Source organism: Simochromis diagramma, unplaced genomic scaffold (assembly GCF_900408965.1).
Source record: "Simochromis diagramma unplaced genomic scaffold, fSimDia1.1 OVJJ01000617.1, whole genome shotgun sequence".
NCBI classification, from domain to species: domain Eukaryota; kingdom Metazoa; phylum Chordata; class Actinopteri; order Cichliformes; family Cichlidae; genus Simochromis; species Simochromis diagramma.
The window spans coordinates 1,341,338-1,367,920 of record NW_024386953.1 but is presented as its reverse complement, the minus strand read 5'-3'; the positions used below and the strand labels follow the sequence as shown (position 1 = coordinate 1,367,920).

The 26,583-nt window shown below is 44.2% G+C and overlaps 1 protein-coding gene and 1 long non-coding RNA gene across 5 annotated transcripts in view; both read right to left on the bottom strand.

Annotated features, from left to right (window-relative positions):
- jmjd1cb (jumonji domain containing 1Cb) overlaps positions 1-26,583 on the bottom strand; it is a 97,161-nt gene that overhangs the window by 33,638 nt on the left and 36,940 nt on the right. For 2 of the 4 annotated variants that reach the window (XM_040038570.1, XM_040038571.1), the window contains exon 2: positions 16,784-16,981. In XM_040038570.1, coding sequence (XP_039894504.1) covers positions 16,784-16,981 — 198 coding nt within the window. Of the gene's footprint in view, positions 1-539; positions 3,874-16,783; positions 16,982-26,583 lie in introns of those variants that run through there. The other 2 variants (XM_040038572.1, XM_040038574.1) reach the window with 2 other exon arrangements.
- On the bottom strand, positions 9,955-10,687 carry LOC120737734. Its single transcript, XR_005696827.1, has 2 exons — positions 10,637-10,687; positions 9,955-10,587 (listed from the first exon to the last, which is right to left on the bottom strand). It is a non-coding gene; the product is annotated as an uncharacterized LOC120737734 (long non-coding RNA).

Genomic DNA, 26,583 nt, shown 5'->3' with positions numbered 1-26,583 from the left:
CAGCCAGCTGAGAGAGGGAGCTGCCTACATGCTCCCGGTTTGTCTCACGGGTTAAGTTCTCACTTCTTCCAACTGCGATTTCTGTCCGAGTTCACAAAAAACCAGATGAAATTGCTGCTAAACACATTTTAGTAAGAGTAGTTCCCACTGAGTATCCCATGTGATTATGGATCACACGCGTCGTGTACAGGAACACCTGTGTTAATACAGCCTTTTATATTTGTTCATTACAGCTCTAATGGCAGCTTCTGCTCCACAGCAGTCGTTACACATGTAGGACGGGCAAAGTACGTGACATTTTTTGGAGCAGGTACAAGCGAAGGTAGAAAAAGCAGCTCTCCAACACACAAACACCCCAGAAGACAACACCTAGGACGGAGCAGCATTCCCAGAATAGAAGCTGTGGGTAGTTTCCACAGTTCACAGCCAGTATGTGTTACTCAAATGCGTTACTTCATCAATCAAACTCAGGCCTGCTTCAAAATGTAAACCACAACAGTTCTTCCGAAACAGCAGAGGATATAAAAGTGTAACATTACCTCTGTCCTCCGTGTCCAAACTAACACTGAGAGGCGATGGCTTTGGAGAAAAACTAGCTTTGATCCAGCAACCGGGGCAGAGACAGGAAGAAAGAAAAGAAAAGGATGACGAAGTGAAAAAGAACGGGCGAGGAAGAGCAACAGAGTGCGGTTTCCTCCTGTGGTAAGAAGAGACAGATGGCCAAGAGGGAGAGAGCAGAGCGGAGGACTAGCTACACAGCCGACATTTTAACTGCTGCTGACGCAAGGAGGGAGAGAGATGAGAGGGAGGGAGGGAGGGACAGAGGCAGGGCCGGCTGACACACACTTCCTCTCTCGCTCTCTCTGTGTGACGCAGGACTGTCCTATTTCCTCACAGCGCTCTTTGACTGAGCGTCTTTCACTTTCTCCCCTCGCCTTTCAGATTGTTCCCTCGCCACTGACCCGCCTCACTTCTGCTCCTCCACTTCCTTCCCCTTCATCTCCGTTCAACACAAGTTTAATGACAATCGTGTGTTTACAAAATGACAACATAGCAGGAAGGAGACAATACTACGTGTGCCATTACTCCTGCTATTATTAGCAACTCCATTCAGTATTATTAGCAGGCGGCTACATTCACCAGATGCTGGCAAAATGTTGCCCAGCATCGAGTCGCTGTAGCAGGTCTAACGTGTAGGAAAGTGCCTGGTGGTGCTCAGAGGAGACAGCACCAACTACCCTGTTACCTTCCCTCCCTCAGGGCTGCTTAATATTTGAGCTCATAATTTATTTCTCACATACACATTAGGCAAAACAACAGCTGCCAAATGTGCCACTGATCTACAGTATTCATGTAGACCAACCAGCATTTAGAAAATGGGCTTTTTTGGCCTTCCTGCCTGTGTACACAGCCAGGTGATTTAAACAAGATGTGACTGTACGAGTTTACTTGAACTCTTTAATGATTACAGTGTTTCTTACATTTTAAATGACTCCATTTCTCCTTATATACATAAGACAAAAGCAAGAAAATACAGTTATCCAGTGTTCAATGATGAAACTACAACAGATCTACCAGCAGAGGTAGCAGCCAGCCTCATTCGTCCCTCTGTGCTGAGAAACCTGATTGGAGTGTTTGAAAAGCCTCATTTAGTCAAAGTAAGCAATCAGCTGTTCAGCGACAATCGCTTCTAAAACCCTGGAGAGAAAGTGATGTTTAGAAATGGGACCACAATTATCCAAAGAATGAGGCTCAAAGAGGTTGTTTTTATTAAATAGGTTGCATGATTGCACTATTTAAAACAAAACAAGGACAGAATAGATGAACACTCTACCTTTCTGCAGGAGGAGCGATTAACTCTATAAAAATGTCCCTAAACTTTATCAACTCAGATAGTCAGTTATCTCAGTTTATATGGAGCAAAAAACAACCACTGATAAGGAAAGAAACCCTGCAGCTACCTCAGACAATCAGTGGCCAGTCCCTTCCAAACTTTCTGCACCATTACTGGGCAGCAAATATTCGGCCATTGCTTTACTGGATGAATGGAGCCAGATGCGGTTGGGTGGCTCAACTAAACAAACCTGTCTTGCAGCGCTACAGGTTATTCATTCATTTCTAATCTGGAATCAATTCAAAAGAGCCTTTAATCTTCCTGAGCTGTGGCTTGCTGCTCCAATAAGGAAAGCCCACCTGTTTACACCGTCAGTTAGACACAGAGCATTGACGGCTGGCTGGAGTCAGTGGGAGATAACGGCTTTGCTTCCTTTGCAGAGTCGTCTCAAAGGTTTCAGGTATTTTTAAGATATTTGCAGATTAGATGTTTAGTCTCATCTTATCCTGGATGTTAACCTTCACCTTCTCCAATGGACATGAGGTCCATCATTTAAAGGATCAGACTTGAAAAGAAAATGGACTTGGAACAGATCCTGGGTGAAACGTGTTTAATGAATCCAGGTTGACTTTCTTAGAGGGCCTTAAACACAGATGGGACAAACAATACCAGAGACAACCTGGCTACAGGTTTTAAAGATCATCTCCACCTCATCAGTGTCTCTTAGGCACAATATCGCACAGCGTCTCCACTGGTCTAAGGACAAACTGTGGACCCCAGCTCCATCCACAAAGTGTCCAAAGTTACATGGAGTTCAATCTTTGAGACTTACTCCAAAATGACAGGACAAACGACCCACCAACCCCTCTGACCTCACTGCTTGGTCTGATTCCCTCTGATCCACCTCTGAATACGCGTGAATCGAACACGACTGCGTCCTCCTCTTTGCTGGCCAGAAGACCGATTCTGACCAGGTGGGAGGACCCTATCCGCTTCCCAACATTTGGGAAGCGGATTAGAGACGTGATGAGACGATTAGGTTCACCACCAGAGGCTGTGCTGGAAAATCCCAGGTTCCTGGCAGCCATTCATCAGTTATGTTGAGAATATGTCAGCCTGTGATATGGTTTCATGATTATGTTGTGTTTGATGTGTAGAGCCCACTGCCTGACAGTGATCTGTGCACACCCTGAGTATATATCAGTGTTAGATCTGGTCTCATGGGGAGGGAAGCGGTGGGAGCAACGCTGTACGTTTACCTGCGTATGTTTATGTGTTTAACTGCTGGAAAAACAATAAAAAGAGCTGGATGAAAAAGAAGATGAGTGCCCCGATGCTGAACCCACCCACAGCATCACGCTTTTTTCAGCTGACCACAAACCAGATTTAGTAATCTGTCCATTGCTGCTCAGCAGGTTTATCCTCTACCACTGTAACAGCACACACTGGTCCAGGTACTGGTCCAGGTACTGGTCCATCTAACACACACACTCACAGAGACACAGACACACATTAAATCTTGTACAACAACCAACCAAAAACTGAAACAACTAAATCAACACATTCAGGTGTAGGTCCAGGTGTGCAGCAGGAACAGTGTAGTTGTACTTTCTATTTCTCAGCTTTACTAAACATGTGTGGTGCGGTTATCACTCATCAAAGTGAGTGGACTGAACTGCTTCAGCAGAAGGAGACAAACGTTTCATCTGCAGCCTGCACTGCATAAAGGTAAGCTCTAATTACACATGCACACACAGACCCACAGGAGGCAGGAGATTACACTAGCCCTGCTCCATCTGCTCAGGGAGAGGAGGGGCTTTTTATTGACCCAATTTCAACCAAAACTGCATCTGACGCGGCTGACTGGTTCTTCTCCAGGCTGGCTAACAAGCCTACAAGCAAGGCACGAGGCCCCGACTGTTTCAGGTCTGTGCATGCAGCCGCACAAATACACACATGCTGAGTGGAAGGACAGACAACCTATAAAGGCAGGCAGAGCTAGAGAGTCAGCTTTCAAAGGAGAGAGCTGCACCACACACACACACACACACACACACACACACACACACACACACACTCCTTTGTTCTCCTGTCATGATGAACAGAGCCAGTACAGTTGCCAGATAACAAGAATGCCTGCTGATACTCATTTGTGTGTGTGTGTGTGTGTGTGTGTGTGTGTGTGTGTGTGTGTGTGTGTGTGTGTGTGTGTGTGTGTGTGTGTGTGTGTTTTGCAGAGTGGGCAACTGTTGCTAGGTAACATAGCATGACTTGAGCAGTCTGTAGCCAGGAAGGAGTCGAGTGAAACAAAGATCTAACACACACACGTTCATTCATTTTAGACAACCTCTCATATCAGACGCTGTCCTTTCTTTGTTCTTTGTCTAAAAGCGGTGGTAAAATAAAACGTGTCAAAACAACTATTGTCTTTATTCTTTCAGTGATATGGGAATGTTTAAGTGTGTGTTTTGATAGAGATATGGTGACTTTGCAGTGTTAGTGATGGAAAAAAGAAGCTTAAAGCCAAGAAAAACTAGACGAAATATCTTCAACAGACTCATGAAACATGTAACATGTAGACATCAGTGCAACATGTACGATTCAAAACATTTGACCAACATTACAATTAAGAAAATGAGATTCGGACAGCATTTCTCTATTCGTATTTCCTTAAGCTTCATTCTTCATGAAGATGATTCATCTGAAGGGCTCACACGGAAACAGGCTTCAAAAGTAAAGCTCCAGTGTCGTGAACGACACACTAATAACCAACGACTTTAGAGCGCACTTTATAAATGTGCCTCCAGATTTCTGTCATAAATCACAAGATCAGTCCGTTTGGCAAACCATGTAAACAATGTTTCAACACAAACTCACTACTTCTACCTCATGTTTCATGACCTCCATCTCATTATTTCACCACTACTACCATGCTGTGCAAAAAGTCTTAAGCCTTTACGTCTTTGTATTTGGCTATAGAAATGTGAGAAACTGTTAGTTATCAAAGTTTGTGTCTTGTAAGTAGTCTTCAGAAAAATTACATCCATCTATCTCTCTATATATAGACACAGACGTTCACCTTCCTTACCCCACCAACCAGTAAACTCTCCCCTCCCTCTTGTATCATGTGGCCAATAGATTTCACTAGATCTTTGAAGGCAGTCTGCAGTGAGGCTCTTTAATGAGTTCACACAGTGCTCCTGGTAGATACAGAGATGATGTAATAGCTGGATCAGAGATGCAACAGAGGGTTTAATGTGAACACAGAGAGGCTGAGCAGACAGACGTACAGCCCAGGACAACTAAGACTCTGAAGAACATCAGTCCCTGTCTCACCCTTTAACACCGGTCTGTCTCTCTCAGTCTGTCTCGCTCCCGGCTGGATCTCTCTGTGGTGTCAGATGTGTTTTCGTGTCAGAGCTGGAGGAGCTCACAGCAGAACTGTACCAAATAAATCAAAACATGTCACAGCTGGATGACGGAGCTAATAACTGCTTTTTAAAAGCTAAAATGTAACCACGTATGCCAATGAACACAAAAAATAGTTCAGCTGAAAGCCTTTATGTGCATGTGTGTTTTGTTCAAGATGGCTGATATCAGGCCTGTGTGTGCCAAGAGGCCATGTAACAGGATTGCTTCATTATTTCCTGCTGTTGTGTAACGCTGGCGTTTTGCTTCAGTAACAGGGTCGTGTCAGTGGAGGAGTGTGGTGGGCAGGGGGTGGAGGGTGCAGTGTGTCACTGTGGAGAAGCCAGAACAGTGCAACCCTCTGTGGATGAACACAGCCGCCACGAGCTCTCTGTGTGTGTGTGTGTGTGTGTGTGTGTGTGTGTGTGTGTGTGTGTGTGTGTGTGTGTGTGTGTGTGTGTGTGTACTGATGGACTTTCCTACTACAGTACTGCAGAAACTTCATCTGATTTCTCTCAAACTGTGTTTAAATATTGCACCAATCAGGTGAATTTTCAAGATCACTCAGATATTTCCGTCGACCTTTATTTGCATTTACTTTTTTAAATCTTCTGTATAACGTCTTTAAAGTGTCTCCTCTTCCACAATGTGCCAGTCCAATCACGTTTCCCTGTTTCTAACTCTGTCAACACAAACAAACCGACTGCTGGGTTACATAACTGTACATAATACATAATTGTATTTAAAAGTAGAATGGGAGGCGGAGCCTTCAGTTTTCAGGCCCCTCTTCTGTGGAACCAGCTTCCAGTTTGGATTCAGGAGACAGACACTATCTCTACTTTCAAGATTAGGCTTCAAACTTTCCTTTTTGCTAAAGCATATAGTTAGGGCTGGACCAGGTGACCCTGAATCCTCCCTTAGTTATGCTGCAATAGACGTAGGCTGCCGGGGGATTCCCATGATGCATTGAGTTTTTCCTTTCCAGTCACCTTTCTCACTCACTATGTGTTAACAGACCTCTCTGCATTGAATCATATCTGTTATTAACCTCTGTCTCTCTTCCACAGCATGTCTTTATCCTGTCTTCCTTCTCTCACCCCAACCAATCACAGCAGATGGCCCCGCCCCTCCCTGAGCCTGGTTCTGCTGGAGGTTTCTTCCTGTTAAAAGGGAGTTTCTCCTTCCCACTGTTGCCAAAGTGCTGCTCATAGGGGGTCATATGATTGTTGGGTTTTTCTCTGTATCTATGAAGCGCCTTGAGGGGACTTTTGTTGTGATTTGGCGCTATATAAATAAAATTGAATTGAATTGAATAACTGAGGCCAAATGCAGCTTCTGAACAGCTTCAGTCACACTGAGTGAAGCTGCGCTGGTGCTGCGAGTGCTCAGGTAGAGCAGAAACATGCTGAATAGGAACCAGTCGATTTACCACTTAACTTATTCAAAGACAATCAACACCTTCCACTACACCAGTTTAAGAGTGGGACACTGGAAGTGTGCACAACATGTCTAAGATGTCCTCATCAAACACTGTGGACGCCACAAACTCCCTCTGTGATGTAAATGCACAGATCCTGGCCCAGTCCTCCGGGACGGTGCTGTGAAACTGACACAGGTGTTTTTCATCACAGTGGACTATCCCCACCTGCCTTAGGACATCCACGACAGTGCCAGCTCCCAACATCCTGGTGTAAACTGTCTCAGGGACTACAGACCAGCGGCTCTAGCAACAACAATCAAAAGCCCTGAGAGGCTGAACTACAAGTTCAGTCGACACACTCTGAAAGCACACACACTGAAAACCAACAACATAACAAATCCATGCAATACTATTCACTGTCATGTATTATTTACACAGAAACAATACTTTTACAGAACTATTATGGTCATTTTTATTTTCTTTAGCTGAGACAAAAACTAAAACCTTGACAGTTACTATTAAAACATCACAGAGTGAAAGGACATGGTGGCACTAACGAGCTCCAGCCAAAGCTCAGTGCAAAACCAGGAAGTAAGCATGACCTCAGCAAAGAGGCCGACACACAGGAGATGACGAGCATGACCACGACATGTTAGTGAGATTCAGCACCTTACAGTAATGTGAAATGTGCAGGTGCTCAAGTAAACCACACATCTTAAAGTTTAAATGGCCAAATACACTACAGGGCTGCCCAGTTACTGTCATTTATAGTGACCTCTGATCAGCTTCAAAGTGATAAAACCTATGAAGCCCATAAATCCTCTTTTGAAGCAATTAATATATATATGTGTGTATATATGTGTGTGTGTATATGTGTACTACAGTTAAGCTGGAGCGTTCCTTCATCTTGCTTCATCTCCTTTAAGAGACAAACCAACCAAAGGACACCACCACCTCAGCTCAGGCCTGACGGAGGAAACCACAGTTGTTTCTTGGACGTGTTGAGCCCATCAAACCACAATGAAAAATAAAATCAGTTTTGGCCTTGCTGAGGCTTTGGGCTGTTTGCATTTCCAGCCTCTGCTTTGAACAGCAGACTGAAAATTTGCATAGAAACAGGTGGATGGAAATGTGCTGTGGTTAACACGACGCCCTCTCCTGTCAGGTACATCGAAAATATTTGAGACATTTCTGTGCAATATCCTTCTGTTATTATCACTATCATCATCATTATTATGATTCTATCACTGTAGAATTCAACAGGTCTGTTTGTTTGACTTGGTTCTGATCCAAACTTCAGCCAGGAGAACAACTGAGATAATCCGTCCACAATACCAGGTTAGTCATTCATATACTGCTGCATGGGCTGTAGTTACAGCGGAAGGGTTTAAACACTGAGCTTTAACCTCCTAAGACCCAAACTCTTCAATGGCATGCATTTTTAATTTCTCTGTGATATTTGGGCTGATTGGGACCCGATGAATGTAAAAACAAAGAATTACCAGGCTTTGTTTCTGAGGTCCACATATGAGGTTTCACAGTTTGATAAAACAGAGGCAGTGTACAGTCCTCCTAAGTGGATGTCAGGCCCTGTTAGAGCAAAATTTTGTATTTTTGTCTAAACAACCCAAACTGTGACATCCCCATATGTGGACGCCAGGAGGTTAAAACGAACAGTGGTGATAAAAACCGAGAGAGGCCAACAGTGACTGTTTTTGTTCAGATTACACAGAGCAGGATTCGTTACCTCCTTTTACGATTGAGCGGTAAAATAAATAAGAACCACAACTTTAAAATAATGATAAATGGCTCATTTAGTAAGGACAAAAGTTCTCAGAGAGTGATGTAGCAGAACGCTGCTGCAGGATTGGCTTCAGGACACCTACACCAGGAGAGCCGGATAAGCAGCGCGTAGGAAGGCCCGTCCATCCTAATGTTCCAACTTTCTGTTTCCGCATCTCCGGGCAAGAGACAAGACTAGCAGCTCCCCCAAGCATCCGTGCCTAAAAACCACACCGACATCATATAATTGACTGGCAGACTCTCAACACTAAACCAAGCAAATGTACTTCAAATCTTTATAAGATAATTGTCCCTGTAAATGGTCAATGCTATTCATTATATACAATCACCCGCGCTGCTACTACTGCAACACCCATGTTGCACCTACTATGTCTGTAAGAAGATATATAAAATGTTTAGCCTCACCCCCGACCCCCCCAAAGTGTTTGCACATGTCGAACGTGTCAACCACATTGCCACTGTGTGTTTACTGTCACTGTGACAAAAGACCTGACCAAAAGGCTTTGTAGTTTGTTCGATTTAGGTCAAAGAGACAATAAGCAGCAACAACTAAGCAAGAGTGTAAGCTGCTACGTAGACGAGAACCAACAGACGGCTACAACACTGGCACATGTTCAGGAACGTTGAGTGTTGTAACTGCAAACGCAGAGTGGAGTCGCAAACAACGTTGGGGAAAACATGCAACATAGTGAAGATGCTCACCTGTTTAATTGTGTTCGTAGGAACAAGATGGTCAAAGAGGCAAAGCAATCCTTCTCACATAAAAGTTCATCTGGAAAAACTGCCATCGATGTGCCATAAGACTTATCTCCCACAGCACGCATGCACACAGGAGGATGAGCGCTTCCTCCACAGTCCTGCTAACAACAACAAAGTGCGAGGAAAGCACAGCTGTGTGTGTGTGACCGTGTTTAGATGTGTGCATTTGTCTTCCATACAACAGTGCAGCCTGGGAGCAGCTGTTATATTTCCATGTAATGAGCAGACATGCAGGCATGCTTTCACAGACAAAGAGGAATGGCACCTAAAGGTCACTTTTCTCTGGGCTCAGCAGAAAACAATCACAAGAACAAGCTATATGTGTGTCTGCACACAAGTGTAGTGAGAGCAGCACATTTGCAAAGTAGCTGCAGCACCGGTGCTCCATCTCTGTCGAACAGGAGGCATTCAGGCACAGAATGAAGCTGTTTTCTCCCACACATCAGTGTGTAACGACCATTATGGGAGGGAAAACAACAGAAAGATCATCTCCTGGTCGTGTTTTAGGCTGGACACTGAGGATGAGCTTTGTCACACAGCAGGTCTAATTACTAAAGTACACGCAAGTACAAGAGGCACAAGATACATTTAGTGCAGCAAAATTCTTATTTTCAGCTCAAATCTGCCAATGATTAATTATTTCATCATTAACTGTTCCTGACTCGTCATGTCTCCATGTTAGGGTGTAATTATTGAGGTATGTGGTTCTTTTATTTCTCTGCTTTTTATCCAATATTCAGACACCAGCGGATGCATCAGTGAGCAGCTGGAGGTTAGGAGGTTAGTATCTAGCCCAATTATACTTAGACTGGTGCAGCCAAGGATCAAACCACCAGCCACGACCTCCTCTACCTCCTGGGGTACAACCAGAAGTAATTCATAAAGTCAATGCTGTTCCCACGTGTTAAACTCTCACTGTGGAGGAGCTCATGGTGCTGAGCTCCAGGCGTGTAAAAGACTGGAACCAACACAATGATTTCAAGTATCAGATTTTAGTCTCATTAGTCTGCTCTGTCTTCACTGCGATACTGTAAAGCAGTATTTTTAGAGCAAAGTGCCGATTGTGGCACATGAAAATCACTGTGCTGAGCAGGGTGACGTCACATTTGTGTCCACAAGAAGAACCTAATCAAGCATTTGTAACGACTGCAAAGAGAGGCAGAGAAAGACCGTAAAAGTATCCATGTATCGTGACGTTTTATCTCCGTTCAGTTGTGCTGTTCTCGTGCCAAATCAATGGCAAATGTCTCAAGGTGATTTTTATATTGTAAGATAAAAACCCTCCAATGTTACAGAGAAAACCCCAACAATCAGGTGACCTCCTGTGATCAAGCAGTGTCACAATGGTGGGAAGGAGAAACTCCTCAGGAAGAAGTGAAGCAGTGAAAGACACATAGTGAGTGAAGAAACACCCAGTGCATCATGGGAATCCCCCAGCAGCATAACTAAGGGAGGATTCAGGGTCACCTGGTCCAGCCCTAACTATATGCTTTAGCAAAAAGGAAAGTTTGAAGCCTGATCTTGAAAGTAGAGATAGTGTCTGTCTCCTGAATCCAAACTGGAAGCTGGTTCCACAGAAGAGGGGCCTGAAAACTGAAGGCTGTGCCTCCCATTCTACTTTTAAATACTCTAGGAACAACAAGTAGGCCTGCAGAGCGAGAGCGAAGTGCTCTAATAGGGTGATATGGTACTACAAGGTCATTAAGATAAGATGGGGCCTGATTATTTAAGATCTTGTATGTGAGGAACAGGATTTTGAATTCTGGATTTAACAGGAAGCCAAAACAGGAGAAATCTGCTCTCTCTTTCTAGTCCCTGTCAGGACTCTTGCTGCATGCCACCAGTTCTCTAAGTAAACATATTTCTAAAGGTGCCACTGACATGAGATTATTATGTCAGTAACAACACTTTCAATCCACATGTAACGAAAAGAAACCATAGATGTAAATAAATAATGTGTAAGAATGAGAAGTGACACATATTACTTTATACAAATGTGGTGACGGTTTCATGACAGCTTCTGTATGGAGAAACCAGTCCCAGCTCAGGTGTGACCCACTCACCACACAGTCCCAGCGTGGGATCCTTCTATGAGCTGTAGTTCTTCCCACAGATTCAGGTCAGGTGACTGTCTGAGTCGCAGCTTTACGTTCTGTCTCTGAAAGTTACAAACTGGAATCAACGCCTCGTTGAAACCTTGTTGGTATGGTGTTTTTAGGCTGAGGCCTTTGACCAAACATGGTGTGTATCACAGCATTCAATTTGGGTTTATCTGACCAAACTATATTCCCCCATATTGTCGTTTTACCAAGATTATGTGACCAGGATGCAGGTTCAGATAAGAAGCTGTATACTTGCACGATATGCAGACCTCCTTTTTTGGGCTGGTCCATTAGGGGTCGCCTCTGCAGATCATCTGCCTCTACCTCACCCTCTCCTCCACTACATCCATGAACCTTACGTGTGGTGTTCCGCTTTTCCTCACTAAATGCTAAATTAAAAGCCCTCACTGAGGTAATTTTGAGGAAGGAAAAAAAACAAAACAAAACAGGGGAGTGGGGGTGAAATGAGACGCAACAGAGACACAGACAGTGTTGTTCTGCTGTATCTATGGGAGACCAGAGGAGAGCAACATACAGCCAGAGGAAAACAGAGCAAAGTAAACACAAGAGAGCTAAATGAAAGCCAAATGTCTGTGTGTGTGTGTGTGTGTGTGTGTGTGTGTGTGTGTGTGTGTGTGTGTGTGTGTGTGTGTGTGTGTGTGTGTGTGTGTGTGTGGGGACTCTGGGGGATGGGACTGTCTTGGTGAGTTATGGAGCGGGTGTAAGCTGGGTGGGGTCACTGGGAACTCTACAACATGAGAGACCCTGAACATGCAGCCTGTGGCAGGTCCTGTCTCAGGCATGTTCACCTCATGTACAGTTGTGGTCAGAAGTTTACACACAGTCATCATAAACATGAATGCAAGTTAACTCTGGGCTTGTCATATTTCTTTGTTCCAGGGTGGGACGATGGTACAGCACACAGACTCAAGAAGTAGGAGCACAAGTTTGAATTCAACACAGTCAACAGTGTATATGCAGGCTCACATATAGCTACACAAACATGTCTTGTAACTTGACGAGACAAAGGCCTATTAACTTCTCATTAGTGTCCATGATTTGCAACAGCTGGCAGTTTGACAGCAGTCATTGATGGACCAATACTCAGAACAACGGGTCCAAGGAGCAGGATGTAAGAGGCAAAGATTTACATAAGTTAGGAGGATCTCTTGTAGCCACGTGTAAACAACTGCAGATTCATCAGTTCAAACGATTATATGTACACACAGGCTACTGAGACGCTTCTGAAAGGAGACCCAAACTGTCACTTTCAGATGAGAACAAACTGCCTGAACAGTTAAACCTACGATTATAGAATAAAATAACCAGTTTTATGCATTTATGTGCCTTTAACAGATCATAAAGGCATTGCTGGCTTTTTGTTTCACTGCCAATAGGGAAACAGGCCAAATAGGTCAACAGCATGGCATGTAATGAATATGCAACATTTTCTTGTTATTGTAAAGTTTATTACAACAACGTAACATTGTGTCCTTGTGTATAATTGGATGTGTGTCAGTAACTGGGCTGTGACCCAGACACAACAGTATCCAACTACATAAATGGGATTTCTGTTTGTTCAAATCCAAATGATGTAACAGGGAGAGGGTACCTGGTGTGAACCTGGAGTTTACACCCCCAGGCTGAAAGCAAGACGAATGTGGAGCTTACAAAGACACTCTTCACATTTATCATCAGACATGCAAAGAAGAAATTACAAAAGAGAAACATCAAATGAAACTTTGGGATCTATGAGATCATAAAATCAGAAAGAGTGGAGGCAGGAAATGAGCTTTTTTACTCAGCAGCTCTCTGCTAACACAAAAACAGGCATGTATTTAAGCCTTGAATGGAGCTAACACTTGAGCTATGCTTATCAGACTGCAGGATCCTCCTACAGCCGCACCTGCTACAGCTGTTACTACTACCAGCAATTCATATTCTATTAATACTCTCACACACAATTTTCCTTTACGGCTGGGTCGACTTCTGCTCATCACGCTGCCTTTGTTCTCTGCATCTAATAATCTGACAGCTCACAGAACGATCTGGTGTCTGTGGAGGTCTCCACACCATAGCTTCAGTGAATAATTACACAACCATGGACAATCTGCAAACTTCATCCAAACTATGGTTAACTCTGCTAGTGACCTCGAAGAAACTGATGCACATTTTACTGTCATACTGAAGATGAAACATAGAGATGACAGCAGCTTGTGTATAGATGTGCATTTCAGTATATTAGCAGTACAATAGGTTGGAGGACACGTGGACACCCACAGAGACACTGAGACTAGCAGATCCTCCCATATCACAGCAGCTCTGCAAACAGACTTACACAAACACATGTATGAACCACACAAATACACAATCACTCCAGTCCTGTAAACTCAGAGTGAGCTTCAAAAGAAACCAAAAACCCACACTGAGAAAAGCCCAGACAGAGAGATGAATGACAGTAATTAATAGTGAATTAATACTGATGAGTGCAACAGCGCCTCTGTGTGTCTGTGTGCACACTTATACATCCTTGTGAGGACCAAAAATTCAACTGTTACTATACTTGTGGGGACCAACAGTCCCTTATGGGGTCCAAATGCCCGTCAAACAGCTTTTGAAGGCATGTTTGAGGCTGAAATTGTGGTTTTAGTAGCAGGGTCACAGTTAGGTTATGGTTAGGGTTCAGGTAAGCAGCTAGGGAAGGCATTATGTCAATTACATGTCCTCACTGAGATATAAAAGCCAAGTGTGCGTGCGGATAGTTATGCAACAACAAAGCGATCTGCTGGGTCCACTCGCCTGCTCATCTATGCTGTCTCTGTCTAGCAGCAGCTGCTGGGGCTGAAAATTCAGGCAGGACCCACGTGAGGTTTTAAAGGCGAGTCAAAGCCACACACTGGAGGACAAAGCGCTTGGAAGCAAAGGACTCGTGTGAGCCTGTGAGTGGTGAGGGTTACTCAGACCAGGGCTCAGATTGGTGAGGTTTGCTGACAGGCCGAGTGGCTGTTTGAGAGTCTGCAGATCTGACTGACCTGAGGCGCCAACCAGAGGGCAGCGGGTCAATCAGGTATGAGTCTGTGCTATATTTCAATGTTGTTGCTATGGCAATAGCAACGGTGTGATAAATCTGTGAGAAACGGGAGGAGCAGTAAGAGAGGCAGAAAGAAGTGTGCGTGTCTTTGAACTCTTATCTACAATGTGTGTGCCAGATGGCACCGTGCACTCTATTACATAACCAAAACAGTGAATCACATTCGTACGCACACAGAGAAAAGAGCACAGTCGGAAACTAAATGACATCAGTGCCAAACATTTACGAAGCAAGTCCTCCAATAAGTGACAAAGCCAAAAACACGAGCAGACCCACAGGATCATCTCCTCAAACAGTGGTGCGACATCGAGACAGCGGCATAAACACCACGGTAACCACACTGCCACCACACCAAAGTGTGTGTGTGACACAAGCCGCAGAGCAGACCGAGCCTCACGTGATCACTCACACACACTTTGAAGGCCACTTACAGACAAATGTAGTTTGACTAAGGTGAAACTTAGTCCAAGCCCATCTCTGTGGCTCTGCCATTGGCTGAGAGACTGAGGATGTTGGGCTCAGTCCTCTCCTAACCCTGCTGACTTTATCCAGTGATGACCTCCTGCCTGTGCTCGTGCTACTGGAGCCCTTGTAGAGTGTGAAGCAGCTGGGAGGAGGATTAGCACTTGCAAGTCTGAGGCGGGGTTCTCGGTTACCTAGACTCCTCCCCAAGCAGAGGACTTCAGGTAACCATCAAATAACACAACAACAAACTGCTCGCCATATTCTTCTGCTTATCTGAATTTGAGTTGCGAGGGCAGCACCCTAAGCAAGGACACCTACACCCTCCCTCTTGCCAGCCACCTCCTACAGCTTATTCCGGGGAACGCCGCAGCGTTCTCTCATCTCAGGGCCTCCTCCTGGTCCAGTAGGCGACTGCCTCGGCTGGCTCCTTTCGATGTGGAGTAGTGGCTCCACTTATATCTGCGATCTCATTCTTTCGCCTTTCAACAATAACAGTATTGACAAAAAGATCAGAACAGCAACTACAGTGCTCCATCTGATGGCAAATGGCTGCATAACATTTAGGACAACAATTTACCTGGTGCTGATTTTAACTGTAAACCAATTAGATTAAAGGACTAGTAAGTCTGGTACAAACGACTGACAAGACTAGTCCTCCAGTTAACTAGTCAGGCACATCAGGCACTAGTCCCATCTGTACCTCAATGACTGCATGGTGCCCAGGCTCTGTTGCTGCAAAACAACCCAAATCATCTCCCCACCTGGTTCCTGCTGAACAAAGCCCTGGGAATCATGGCCAAGCATCTCCAATTTGGTCTTGTCTGGCCAAAAGACATTGTTCCAGGACTCCTGTGGATTTTTCAGACACAGCTTTGCAAACCTACGCTGTGCTGCCATGTTCTTCTTTTTTTAAGTGTCCTGTCATGAACATTTATCATGGTCACGGAGCCAGAGATCCAGGTCTATGTCTTTCCATGTTTCGGAGCACTGCACTCTGAATCTGCTGGGACGTCGGCTCCTGGAAAGTTTGCCCCGCTGTGTAAACACACGTCTGAATGCTCCACACCAAACTGTCACACCCGCTGCTTCCACACAGATCGTCACACTTGCTGATCATAAATGAATTTAAAGTCATATATTAGTTCATTTAAAAGAGATTTTGGAGGAGTTGACATATTGTCACAATCACTGGAATCAGCCTTTGTTTGTGGCTTTAATCAGTAAACACAACAACAGTGAACATAGTAACAAAGTATCCACTGTGCCATAATATGGTGCTGTATTATTGATCTGTATCAACTAACTCACAGCTATGATCACGGGGTGTAAAGATTATTAGAAGAAAACAGATAATAATCCATAAGAAACAGTTTGTCATCACTATTGTTCGCAGTCATCATCATGCAGCAGGCAGCTACACCTGCTAGCTGCGTGCTGCAGAGAGCCAGATGAGATAAAGCTAACATGAGTTTTTACTGATGACAGAATCATTTGTGCCACACAATCAGACCACGTGGATAACGACAATAATCCAGGTTCATACCAGTTGTAGCAGCTGTGACTGTGCAGAAAACCTAACCCTGGACAGCAGCTGCAGAGGACGCATGTTGGCTGTGAGTAATCATAGCTGAGCAGCTGAAGAACTTCATCAGTTCACTGATGATTGACAGGAAACGGAAAAGCATGACACGCCAACCAAACAACAGCAAGAGCCAAACAAGTTTATAGAAAAGCTTGTAAACAGCAACACCTTTATGCAAAACCATAGAGACGATCCACAGAGCAGCAGATTAAGTGCAGAGAGAACAGAATACTTGGAGCTCCACGCACGCAGCAGAGTCAACTTGGCTGGCCAGTCTCATTACCGTGCCCAGCCTATAAATAGCAAACACAGGTCTTACCAGGGCAGGCCACTGTATGTGTTTGGCCTTGGATCCCTGCAGTAGGCCTCCTGCTCCTCCTCCTGCTGCTGCTGCTGCTGCGCACTCCTTCCTCTTGGCCCAGACCAGCTGATGCTCTAGTAGAAACAGCTGGAAATCCTCATAGACCTTCACCCACTCCCTCTTGTCCCACTCCTGGTCATCAAACTCCACATAAACCTGTACACGACACAGCAGAAGGAAAACACACAAAAAACTGTTAATAACCGATAAAATGAACGCAATCAGTATCGTTTGGTTTAGCTCATCAAGACCCACATTAAGCATCTGTTACACACAGGAAGAGGAGGAAGAGGAGTTAAAAGGACAAAGAGTAATATCTCTCACACATAATGTAAATAAGTAGGATTTACAGACAGATAACGCTGGATAATAAACAATAAAGATAATTATCATGAAATAAGTTAACCTCGATATAAGTATGACGCGATCAATCACACATGTTTGGACAGACAACGTGACAGACCAATGACAACCATAATAGCACCCCACAGAACCAATCACGTGGCTGGGACAGACTTCAGGTTAGGTTGATTTACACACGTGCTAATGTTTGGGCCGCAGCAGCCGTACACACCAGCACGCCGGGAGCAACAAAACATGGACAGTGGCAGAGTTAACGACCACGAATCCAACAGGAAGAAAGAAGAGAGCATGTTTCCATAAAAGGCAGGTAACGACACAAATCATGTTTAGCAGCAGTGCAGAGACATTTGGACAGGCACCACACAACATAAGACATACAGTAACATGACAAATGCAACATGATCCTGAGTGTAGAAGGACAGTCGCACAGCTGAGCCTCGCTGACCAGCTCTGCAGACACAGAGCACGTACGATCAGTCTGCAGCCGCTCTTTAGTATTCAAACGCTGCATTGCTGACATCAGAAGATAGTCCAGTGACTGACTGTTGCACATGTTTGTGTGTCTGTGTGTGTGTAGCGATCATCTCTCTCTCTCTCTCCATCCTCATCATTTACTCCCTCTCTCTCTCATCTGCTTCCTCCCCCTTCCCCACTCTTTCCTCCACGAGCAGGGAGACAGAGGAAGAGAGATCAGCGAGTGCATCTCTCTCCTCATTCAGCCTCCCACCCACTCCGTCTCCCACAATGCACTGCTGCAGTCGACTGAGTGATAGCTCCCAGCCAGCACACGCTGAGGACATCATTGCCGTGCCGTCTTTGTTTACCCTTGCTGTTTTATCACCACATATTACTCATCTGTTTATTGCTGCATACTTTTACCCTCCACTTCAAATTCAACACTGGCCTCCTTCTTTATTTTGTTTGGTGGAGTAGTGCTCATTCCTTTACACCATCACCCTCATCACCCTTCCCTGCTCATGTGATCATCCGTCCATCCTGGTGTGTGTCTGCCACTTCAGTTTCTTTCAGTGCTTTCCCTTCATTTCATTCTGGGGCACAACCAGCAGTTTACTCACTGTCATCATTCATTCTTACTGGTTTCATCATTATACTGGTGTCATTATCATCAGGATCATTAAAATGCATACCTTCTGTCACCACTGAAGAGATAACGTCGTTCCAGCTGTTTCCTCTGATACCCACCACTGTTTGTCTTTAAACAAGGCAAACTGAAACGTTATCGCTTCGTGCTATAGGAGGACACTGATCACCACACATGTGTGATTTTACAGCTGTGACAAGATCAGAGAAGAACGAGTGAGATAAAGAGAAGTGCTGCTAAGATACCGTCATAAAAGAAATTACATGATTGTCCTCATATCCAACCATTTTTACTCATCACTCGTTTTCAAATCTAATCCTCACCTCATCTTTTCAATATTCTATATACACACGAATCCAGTCAAACTCAACAAGACGGCAAGTCATCCTTCTAACTTCAGGAGAATCAGGCTTAGAATGAAATAAAAACCAAAAGCTCAGAGAAAATGAGCTGCTGGCCTGATCAGAACAGTGACAGTGTTTCAATTAAACTCACCTAAAAATGAAACCACCTAAAAACAGCTAAATCTATCATACTTCAATCGAGTTTTGCTATCAGAATCCTATTTTCACTTTAAAGTGAGACAGATAGAAAGACAAAGATACTGAACATTAGGGCTGCCACGATTAGTCGACAACTGATTTAATAGTCGTCGCGTCGTTTGAAGCTTTGTAAGATCCCAAAAGACGCAGGAATAAGTAGTAGGATTTAAGAGTGTAATAACAGACTGAAACAGAAGATGGCAGCACTGCATGTACAAGGATGCCAGCTGCCGTTAAACCCCGAAGAAGAAGAAGAAGCTGTGTCCCAGAATTCATAGCGCAGCCCAGCTCAGTTTCCAACAATGGCGTCAGCTAGTTAGTTTTAATGTTACTCTTATTATTCTTTCTGGGTCACAAAATAAACGTTTAACATATTTTCAGGGAGAATGTAGCTGTGTAAACCTCAAATATCGGCTCAGTTTATCAAGACGCCACATATTTTCAAAAGCGCTCCGACGTTTTCGGAGACGTCTGTTACCCACTAGCTCGATAGCGAGCCGGGGGCAAGGCTCACTAGAGCCGTGAGAACACCGGACTCCCGGCAAATCGTTTTCAAACCCACCGCCGTCTTTCGCTACTCAGGTTAAACATATATAAGTCACTTAGATAACTTAAAAATGTTGTTGTTTGGCTTTTTTTAGTATTTTATTTGTTCCTGAGTAAATCGGTTTGGCTGAGATTAAAGTTATAGTTTTTACACAGCTGAATGAACGTCAAGCAGACAACTGATTATCAGAAGTGTGAGATGCTCGAGAATTTACTCCGGTGTCCTGTTATATTTTAGATAGCAAGGAGTTTATTAAACTTCACCGAAACAATCTGCAAACTTCATTAAAATTTAATAAACTATCATCTTGTCTTTATTTTTAGTTAGCACAAACCTGAAACACTTAAAGCTGTAAGCTAATGATAGTTATATAAGAGCAGATGCTGCTGGTGCAATAAGCTGTACCTTTTACGTCCAATGGATGATGATCTGATTAGTCAACTAATCGCAAAAATAATCGGTGACTAGTCGACTATCAAAATAATCGTTTGTGGCAGCCCTAGTGAACATTCACCTCTAAAGATACACGTGCAAAACATGTAGTAAGTAGCTCATACAGACTGAATGGTCCATATAAAAGTACATTTATAATAAGCTAAAGCAATCGTTATAAATAATAATATTGATAAAACAAAACAAAGCAAAATAGAATTTAAGGATATCAGCTCACAGGGGAAACGGTGTCAAAGCACAGAGTTGGAATAATACAAAGTGTTTTATTGCAGAGTTATAGATTTATTATAGATTTCTTGTATCTGTCCTCGTGGCAGCAGAGCTTAAACAGCCCCGCCTCCCGTCCACAGCGTGATCAGTAAACGTCTCCACCACGGCTGTTTCCATTTGAATGACTTATTTAAATACTATTACAGTATGTAAAACCTCAGCTTTAAGATAAACATCAAAGAATCCAAGTAAGAGAACAACAGTCAGCAAGCAAATGAGGAGCAGGGAGGCCTGTTTGACTTTACCCACTGGAATCTCTAAACAAATACCTATGTGAGTGTGTGCGCTGTGTGGGATCAGCGTGATGGGTCACATTCTCCTCACAGCGATCTGCTTCATCCAGCTCTACAATCTGGAGATTTCACTCTTAGTCGAGCACAAGAGACGTGCCGACGACAGGGAGAGTGAGACGTTCCTGCAGAACCCGTCTGCGTCTCTCAGCAGCGCACAAACCGGAGCTCACACGCGGGACGTCTCAGATAGATAAACACATCTCATGGCGTCTGAGCATTTACACAAAGCTGCAGGAGAAGGAACGCCGAGGAGGAGAGCTGCACAGTCTGTTCCCCTGTCGGGACGATCCGTCTGCGAGCACGTGTTACTGTTCACAGCAAGGAAGACATGGCACACACAGACGTATGCAGATGCACACACACACACAGACGTATGCAGATGCACACACACACACAGACGTATGCAGATGCACACACACACACAGACGTATGCAGATGCACACACACACACAGACGTATGCAGATGCACACACACAGACGTATGCAGATGCACACACATGTAGAACTCAGTCAAGAAAACACACCATAGAAACTGGAAAATGGAGAGTCTGGTGAGTTGGTTGCTATAGTAACTGAAGGTCGCACTAAGCACTGGCTATGTACACACACACACACACACACACACACACCTAGTTTCCTATTGAATCTTTGTGTGTGTTTCTTGGTTTCCACCTTTCACGTGCAGCTGAGCGTTCAGCTTCAAACATTTCAGAGCTTTGAGCGTGCAGCCAAGAACAACAGCAGATGCAGGGTGGGGGCAGAGAGGGACAAGCAAAGTCTATCAAAATCTCACATATTTCTGTGTACAGATGCTTTAGTGTCTGATTGTTTTGGAGGTGTGTTTAGCAGTGCAGCAGAGTATAATCTGCCCATCACTAACAGCTGCAGAGCTGCATTCTGGCTGGCTGCACCGACGGCCGCTGGCAGCCAATGAGCACAAGTCATGAAAATACAGAACCAATGGGGGGAGTGCAGTCAAATCTGCTTTTCAAACTGAGCACCAGGGAAGCTGGAAAACACACCCACACACACAAGAAAGAAGACAGAGGAGAGGAGAACAAAGGTTGTGACTGAGAGAGCACTTCATGACCATGATGACAGCAGCAAGGTGTTTCCAGTGGACTTACTGAGATGCATAAGCATAAAGCACAAACATGCACATCCTTGCATGGAGTGGAAGTGGTTTGGCCTTCATATGAGACTGCTCGAGTGCACTGCAGGAAGCACACATGAACGTGCAGGTAAACCATTCTAAACAATCTCTTCATGTTTTTGAACAACATCACATACAGCTGCAGCAGCAGACTGAAAGCCTTCTGGGAGTTTTGTGATTGTAACTGCAGGACAAATCACGCACTCTGTCTTTAATTTCCTTTCTCTCATTACAGTGAAAAATATCTATGAACATTTGAAAAGAGTCGACAGAGTGATTCAGTGTTTTTACCCCTCTGATGACTTCATAACTTTCACAAGCAGCTACACCCTCTTCCTTTCCTCTCCATCTCCCTCTAGATCTGTCTGAGCTCCAGTCTTACCCTCCAAACAGTCATGTCCACACACACACACACGCACACACATGCACACGCACACACACAGACACACACTACTATTCTGCTTGCCAAAAAGTCTAATCTGATTTACTGAGCTTGACTGGAGAGAAAACATGCTAGCCAAGCTAAAAAGACTTCTTTATCCCCTTTGCCCCCAACCTCCACGGCCTCACACACAGAGGAGGAAGCACACAAACACACTTAGAACAAGTAAGGAGATTTAAACTCAAGCCTTTCCATCCGCAGTAACAGGAGAAAGAAAAGTTACATCTGTCACCACGAACAAGCCCATCCTTTATACTACTTTGAGTACTTGTGTGTTTGTGACATTATTTGCCTCATTACATACAAACTGTAGGGTCACGTAGAGCTGACTCGGGGAATGAACAGGCCGAAGAATGCAGAGATACAAAGGCAGTGAATTTGCACCATGAAGAGGTGAATCTGTGTCACATTACATAAACACAAATCTGCATATCAGCTAAAGCATATCAGCTGGGGACTGTGGATTCCCCTGAGAGCAATGATCAACAGTCAACAGTATGTGGTGACAGAACAAGGAGTTATAAAAATACTAAGAAGAGAGGTGAACTACTGAGCATGAACCAGGCTTACAATACTGAAGCCAAGGTGCCACGTAGCAACAGATGATGCTGGAGCATTTTAGAGTTACAGAATATCAATCAGCACGGTGAGACTTTCACAGAGATGGTCCCCAAGAGGCAGATAGATATATGAAGCAGCTGCTGAAATGTGTGTCAGTCTACCCTGCAGCACAGATGGTTATGATCTCCCAAGTTATAAATAAAACTTCGTCCCTTTTCTGTGAGGAAGCATGTGTTAAAATGTTAACATTCAGGGTCTAGTCTGATTCACTGAGCATCTTCAATAACAATCATCTATATTCACAGTCACCAACTGAACAACATGGTGCTTCACAATGAAACGAACTCCAACACAGCAGACACAGACAGCACTCTGTGAGAGTGTCTCTTTTGTGGAAGGTCACTGGGTTAGAAATAACACGAAGGCGAGCGATGCAATAAGAGAGCAGATGAGTTGAAGTAATGCTCAATGACAGCATGAAGCCACATCCCTTCTTCTAGAAGGTCATCTCTCTCTGCTCGCACCACGCTGGAAACAGACACGATGCGTAGCGCAGACACATGCAACACAACAGAACTGGAACTGGGAACATGTGGAAGAAAGTGGAAAAAGGTTGACAAATATGTAGAGTGAGCAACAGACAGATAAAGGAAAGTAAACGTCCTCGAGCAAAAAGTTCCCAGCTTTTCCTGCCGCTCTCCTCTTTCATCCACTCCTCTCCTCGTGAAAGATGTGTGGGCCCAGGAGCCAGGAGGGACTGTGAGAGGAAAAGACGGAAAATATGCAGCGCTGCCGACGCTTCAAGAGAAATCACATTGTTGTCGTTTGTAGATATGATCCAATGCAACCAGGAGAAAACAGCTGCGTAGTGTTGTGCTTACAGGACAGTCACACATCCTAACGCGTGTTCATGGAGGCACGACATAGGCCTGCTTCTTTTCAATTTCAACATTAAAGCTCCTGAAAATACAACATCTCAAATGAATACAATATTCTAGCATGAACCTCTGGGTTTAGTGCAGAGCAGGAAACCACAGTCATGGTGAGCTGAGCCACACAAGGTCACTGATGAAAATTAATTATTAATTTTTATTAGGAAAGTTGACAGTGTGGGAAACGTGTGGTAGGAGGAGGTGCACAGAGACGACCGCAGCCTTCAGAGGGTCGTTCACAAAACAGGAACCAGTGTGAAGTGTCTGTTTGTGGAGTCATCTGCTGCTGCTGGTCCAAGTCTACATTCAATGCAGCCGTCCAGCAGGAGGATTCACTTCATCTTTCTATGTGCTGACATACACAGATGCCAGTTTCTTTACATTTCCTAAGGAGAAACTACGAGGAAGATGAGGAAGACCAACCCAGTAACACTTCAGCCGACTGCCTCCATGCAGTGCCGCTTTGAAGCAGTAATTTGTGGTAAAGGTGAATATTAATAAAGGTACTTTTCAGAATCCTTCTCGATAGATCTTTATGATCGAAACATTCTAATGTGAGACACTCGATTCATGATATTCACGAACTCTAAACGCCGTAGAAGATAAAAGTGAAACATTTCACTTTACACACAATTCAGTTCAGTTCATTTTTATTAACGTTTCAAACATGGGCCTCACAATCATTACAAAATATCACTCCATTATTTGTTTGAAAAGGAGCAGGCTGAAGTATTTACTTATTTGTCCCTACCCCCTCAACTTTTACCTCTCATTCATTTGATTTTTTTTTTTAGTGTAGAAGGTGAGAATTTATGAGCTGTATAAACATCTTAATGAGATTCATCATTTATTATTGCAGTCAGTATTAAATACATGTATCATTTTGTGGTAGGGCTTGATGAACTGCTGGCTCTTTGGACTCATGAGACTGAGCACGTGTCCCGACCTCACTGAGGTGCTTTTCTATTATTATTGCTTTGTCTTCCATCCATCTACCATCTCTCTACATGCCCGAGGAGTAAGATCCCTTAGACTGACACACACACACACACACACACACACACACACACACACACACACACACACACACACACACACACACACACACACCCCTTGTTTAACTCCAGAAGCACCTGCAGCCTTTTACCTGTGTTGTCCACATGAACTAACTAACTGAGCTGCTGACAGGAAACCCAATTTGTTTCTTAGCTTCAGTCTTGAAGCCAACTGTCTCTGATCTGTTCAGTAGTCACACTTTATTAAACTGCCTTTCACACTTTTCTGGAACTTCAAAGAATTTTATTTTTAATTGCAATTAAACTTTGATAATTATCAAAGGAGACTTGGTAAACTTTCTGCAGCCCTCAAACAAAGCCTAAAATGCACGGGTTGTTGCAAAGACACGACATAGCCATGGATGTGAGACAGGTAACACACTTCATTGCACTTGCAGCTCTGCAACCTTCGTGTGAAATATCAACTCCTGATGGGAACAGAGAAGCCGACTTCTGAGGGAACCAAATAAAGAACTAAATGTTGAATATTCAGCAGAATATGAGGACACACTGAAGGAAAAAGAAGGCAGGGCTTTCTTCTCTGCATTGCCCCCGCTCCCTCTTCTCTCACTCCCCGTCTCCTGATAATACAGCTCTAATAATAGTCTAGTTGCAGCGAGACAATCGTTCAGTGGAATCTAGGGCAGCCACTGCAGAGCCAGTATGGGAAAATCCCTCCTGTCCTCTCCAGCCTGCATGCCTGCCTGTGCGCTCTGCATCTGTGTGGGTGTTTTCAGTTCATGCTGCACAGGAGGAAAGAGAGCACTTTTTATGTTACATTTAAAGATCTTTATCCTGAAAATCGGCCAACAACTCAGCCATTTCTTTGACATGTGGCCTCCCAAATATGTGTCCCTCGGCATGTGGGAGCCTCCTACAGTGGGGGGGTAATGAATAAATAAAGCCCTCTGTGCACGACGAGCTCTGGATAGAAACAGCATCTATGGACTCAACATATATGTGCATGCATCATACTGTAAGCTGTAAATTTGTGCTCCTCTGTGACGCGTCGGGTGAGCTCTGGTCTCTGAATAAACAACCGTGACAAACATCTGCACACCGCCACCTCTGTGGATGTGTCACAGTGCTTCAGGGCTGTTTAATAATCTGTAGTACATCTTTAGTCACTGTGTTCTGGTTTTATTGTATGAACAACCACAAGCTGCCCGAGAATTACTCGCTGTCTCAGCAGTGATTCCCTCCAACAAAGAGCTGCTTCCTGAATATAACCAAGAGCTGTCAAAGCCCGAAGCTTAAACTGCTTCAGTTCCATAAGATCCTACACGCCTTAACGATTTCTCCTTTATACTTGATAATATGCAGGGAAGAGCTTTTGTGCTACAAACATAGAAATGAGATTTGGAGTTGGGTGGGGACGAGGTGCCATTAAGCATCATCTCATTAATGTCACGGGTAAATAGTGACCTGCAAGTTTTTATATTTTTCCTCAGAGAAGACTCCTGGATAAAGTGAAGGAGTGCATGCAGAGGGTCGGATTCTTCTCTGTTTGGCACTGAGTCGATGCACCGACTGCGTGGGCATTTCTAAACTGATGAACAGAACTGAGCTAGGCTAGACTGGTGCTGTGCCTGGAGACACCAGCTGGGATCTAGTCTCACTCTAGCTTCCATCCATGCGACTGTTTTCTACGTGTTACATAATGACAAATATGGAGGTCAAACTCCAGCTGTTATCAGCTGGAAAGTGACAGTTGTGCAACATTACACAGCCAACAGCAACAACAGTGTGTTTGTAAACCTGAAGTAGTTTGATTACACTCAGTGAGCAAAAAGAAAGAATGAAACCAGTTCAGAGTTCAGAGACACGTGTTCACTGTGCCAGGAACACTGTAAGGCCTGGGTTTAGTTACCGCGTCCTAATGGTGAACTTTTTAAACCAGTGTCATCCAGTCAGGGGTTCAGTGAGCTGCTAATGGTCCCACATGTATAAGAAAATAATGTATTCTTCAAGGGTTTATCCCTAAATTTAAATGGAGAGATTTTTCCTTGTGAAAATCAAACCCTCTGCAGCCTCTCGGGGATAAC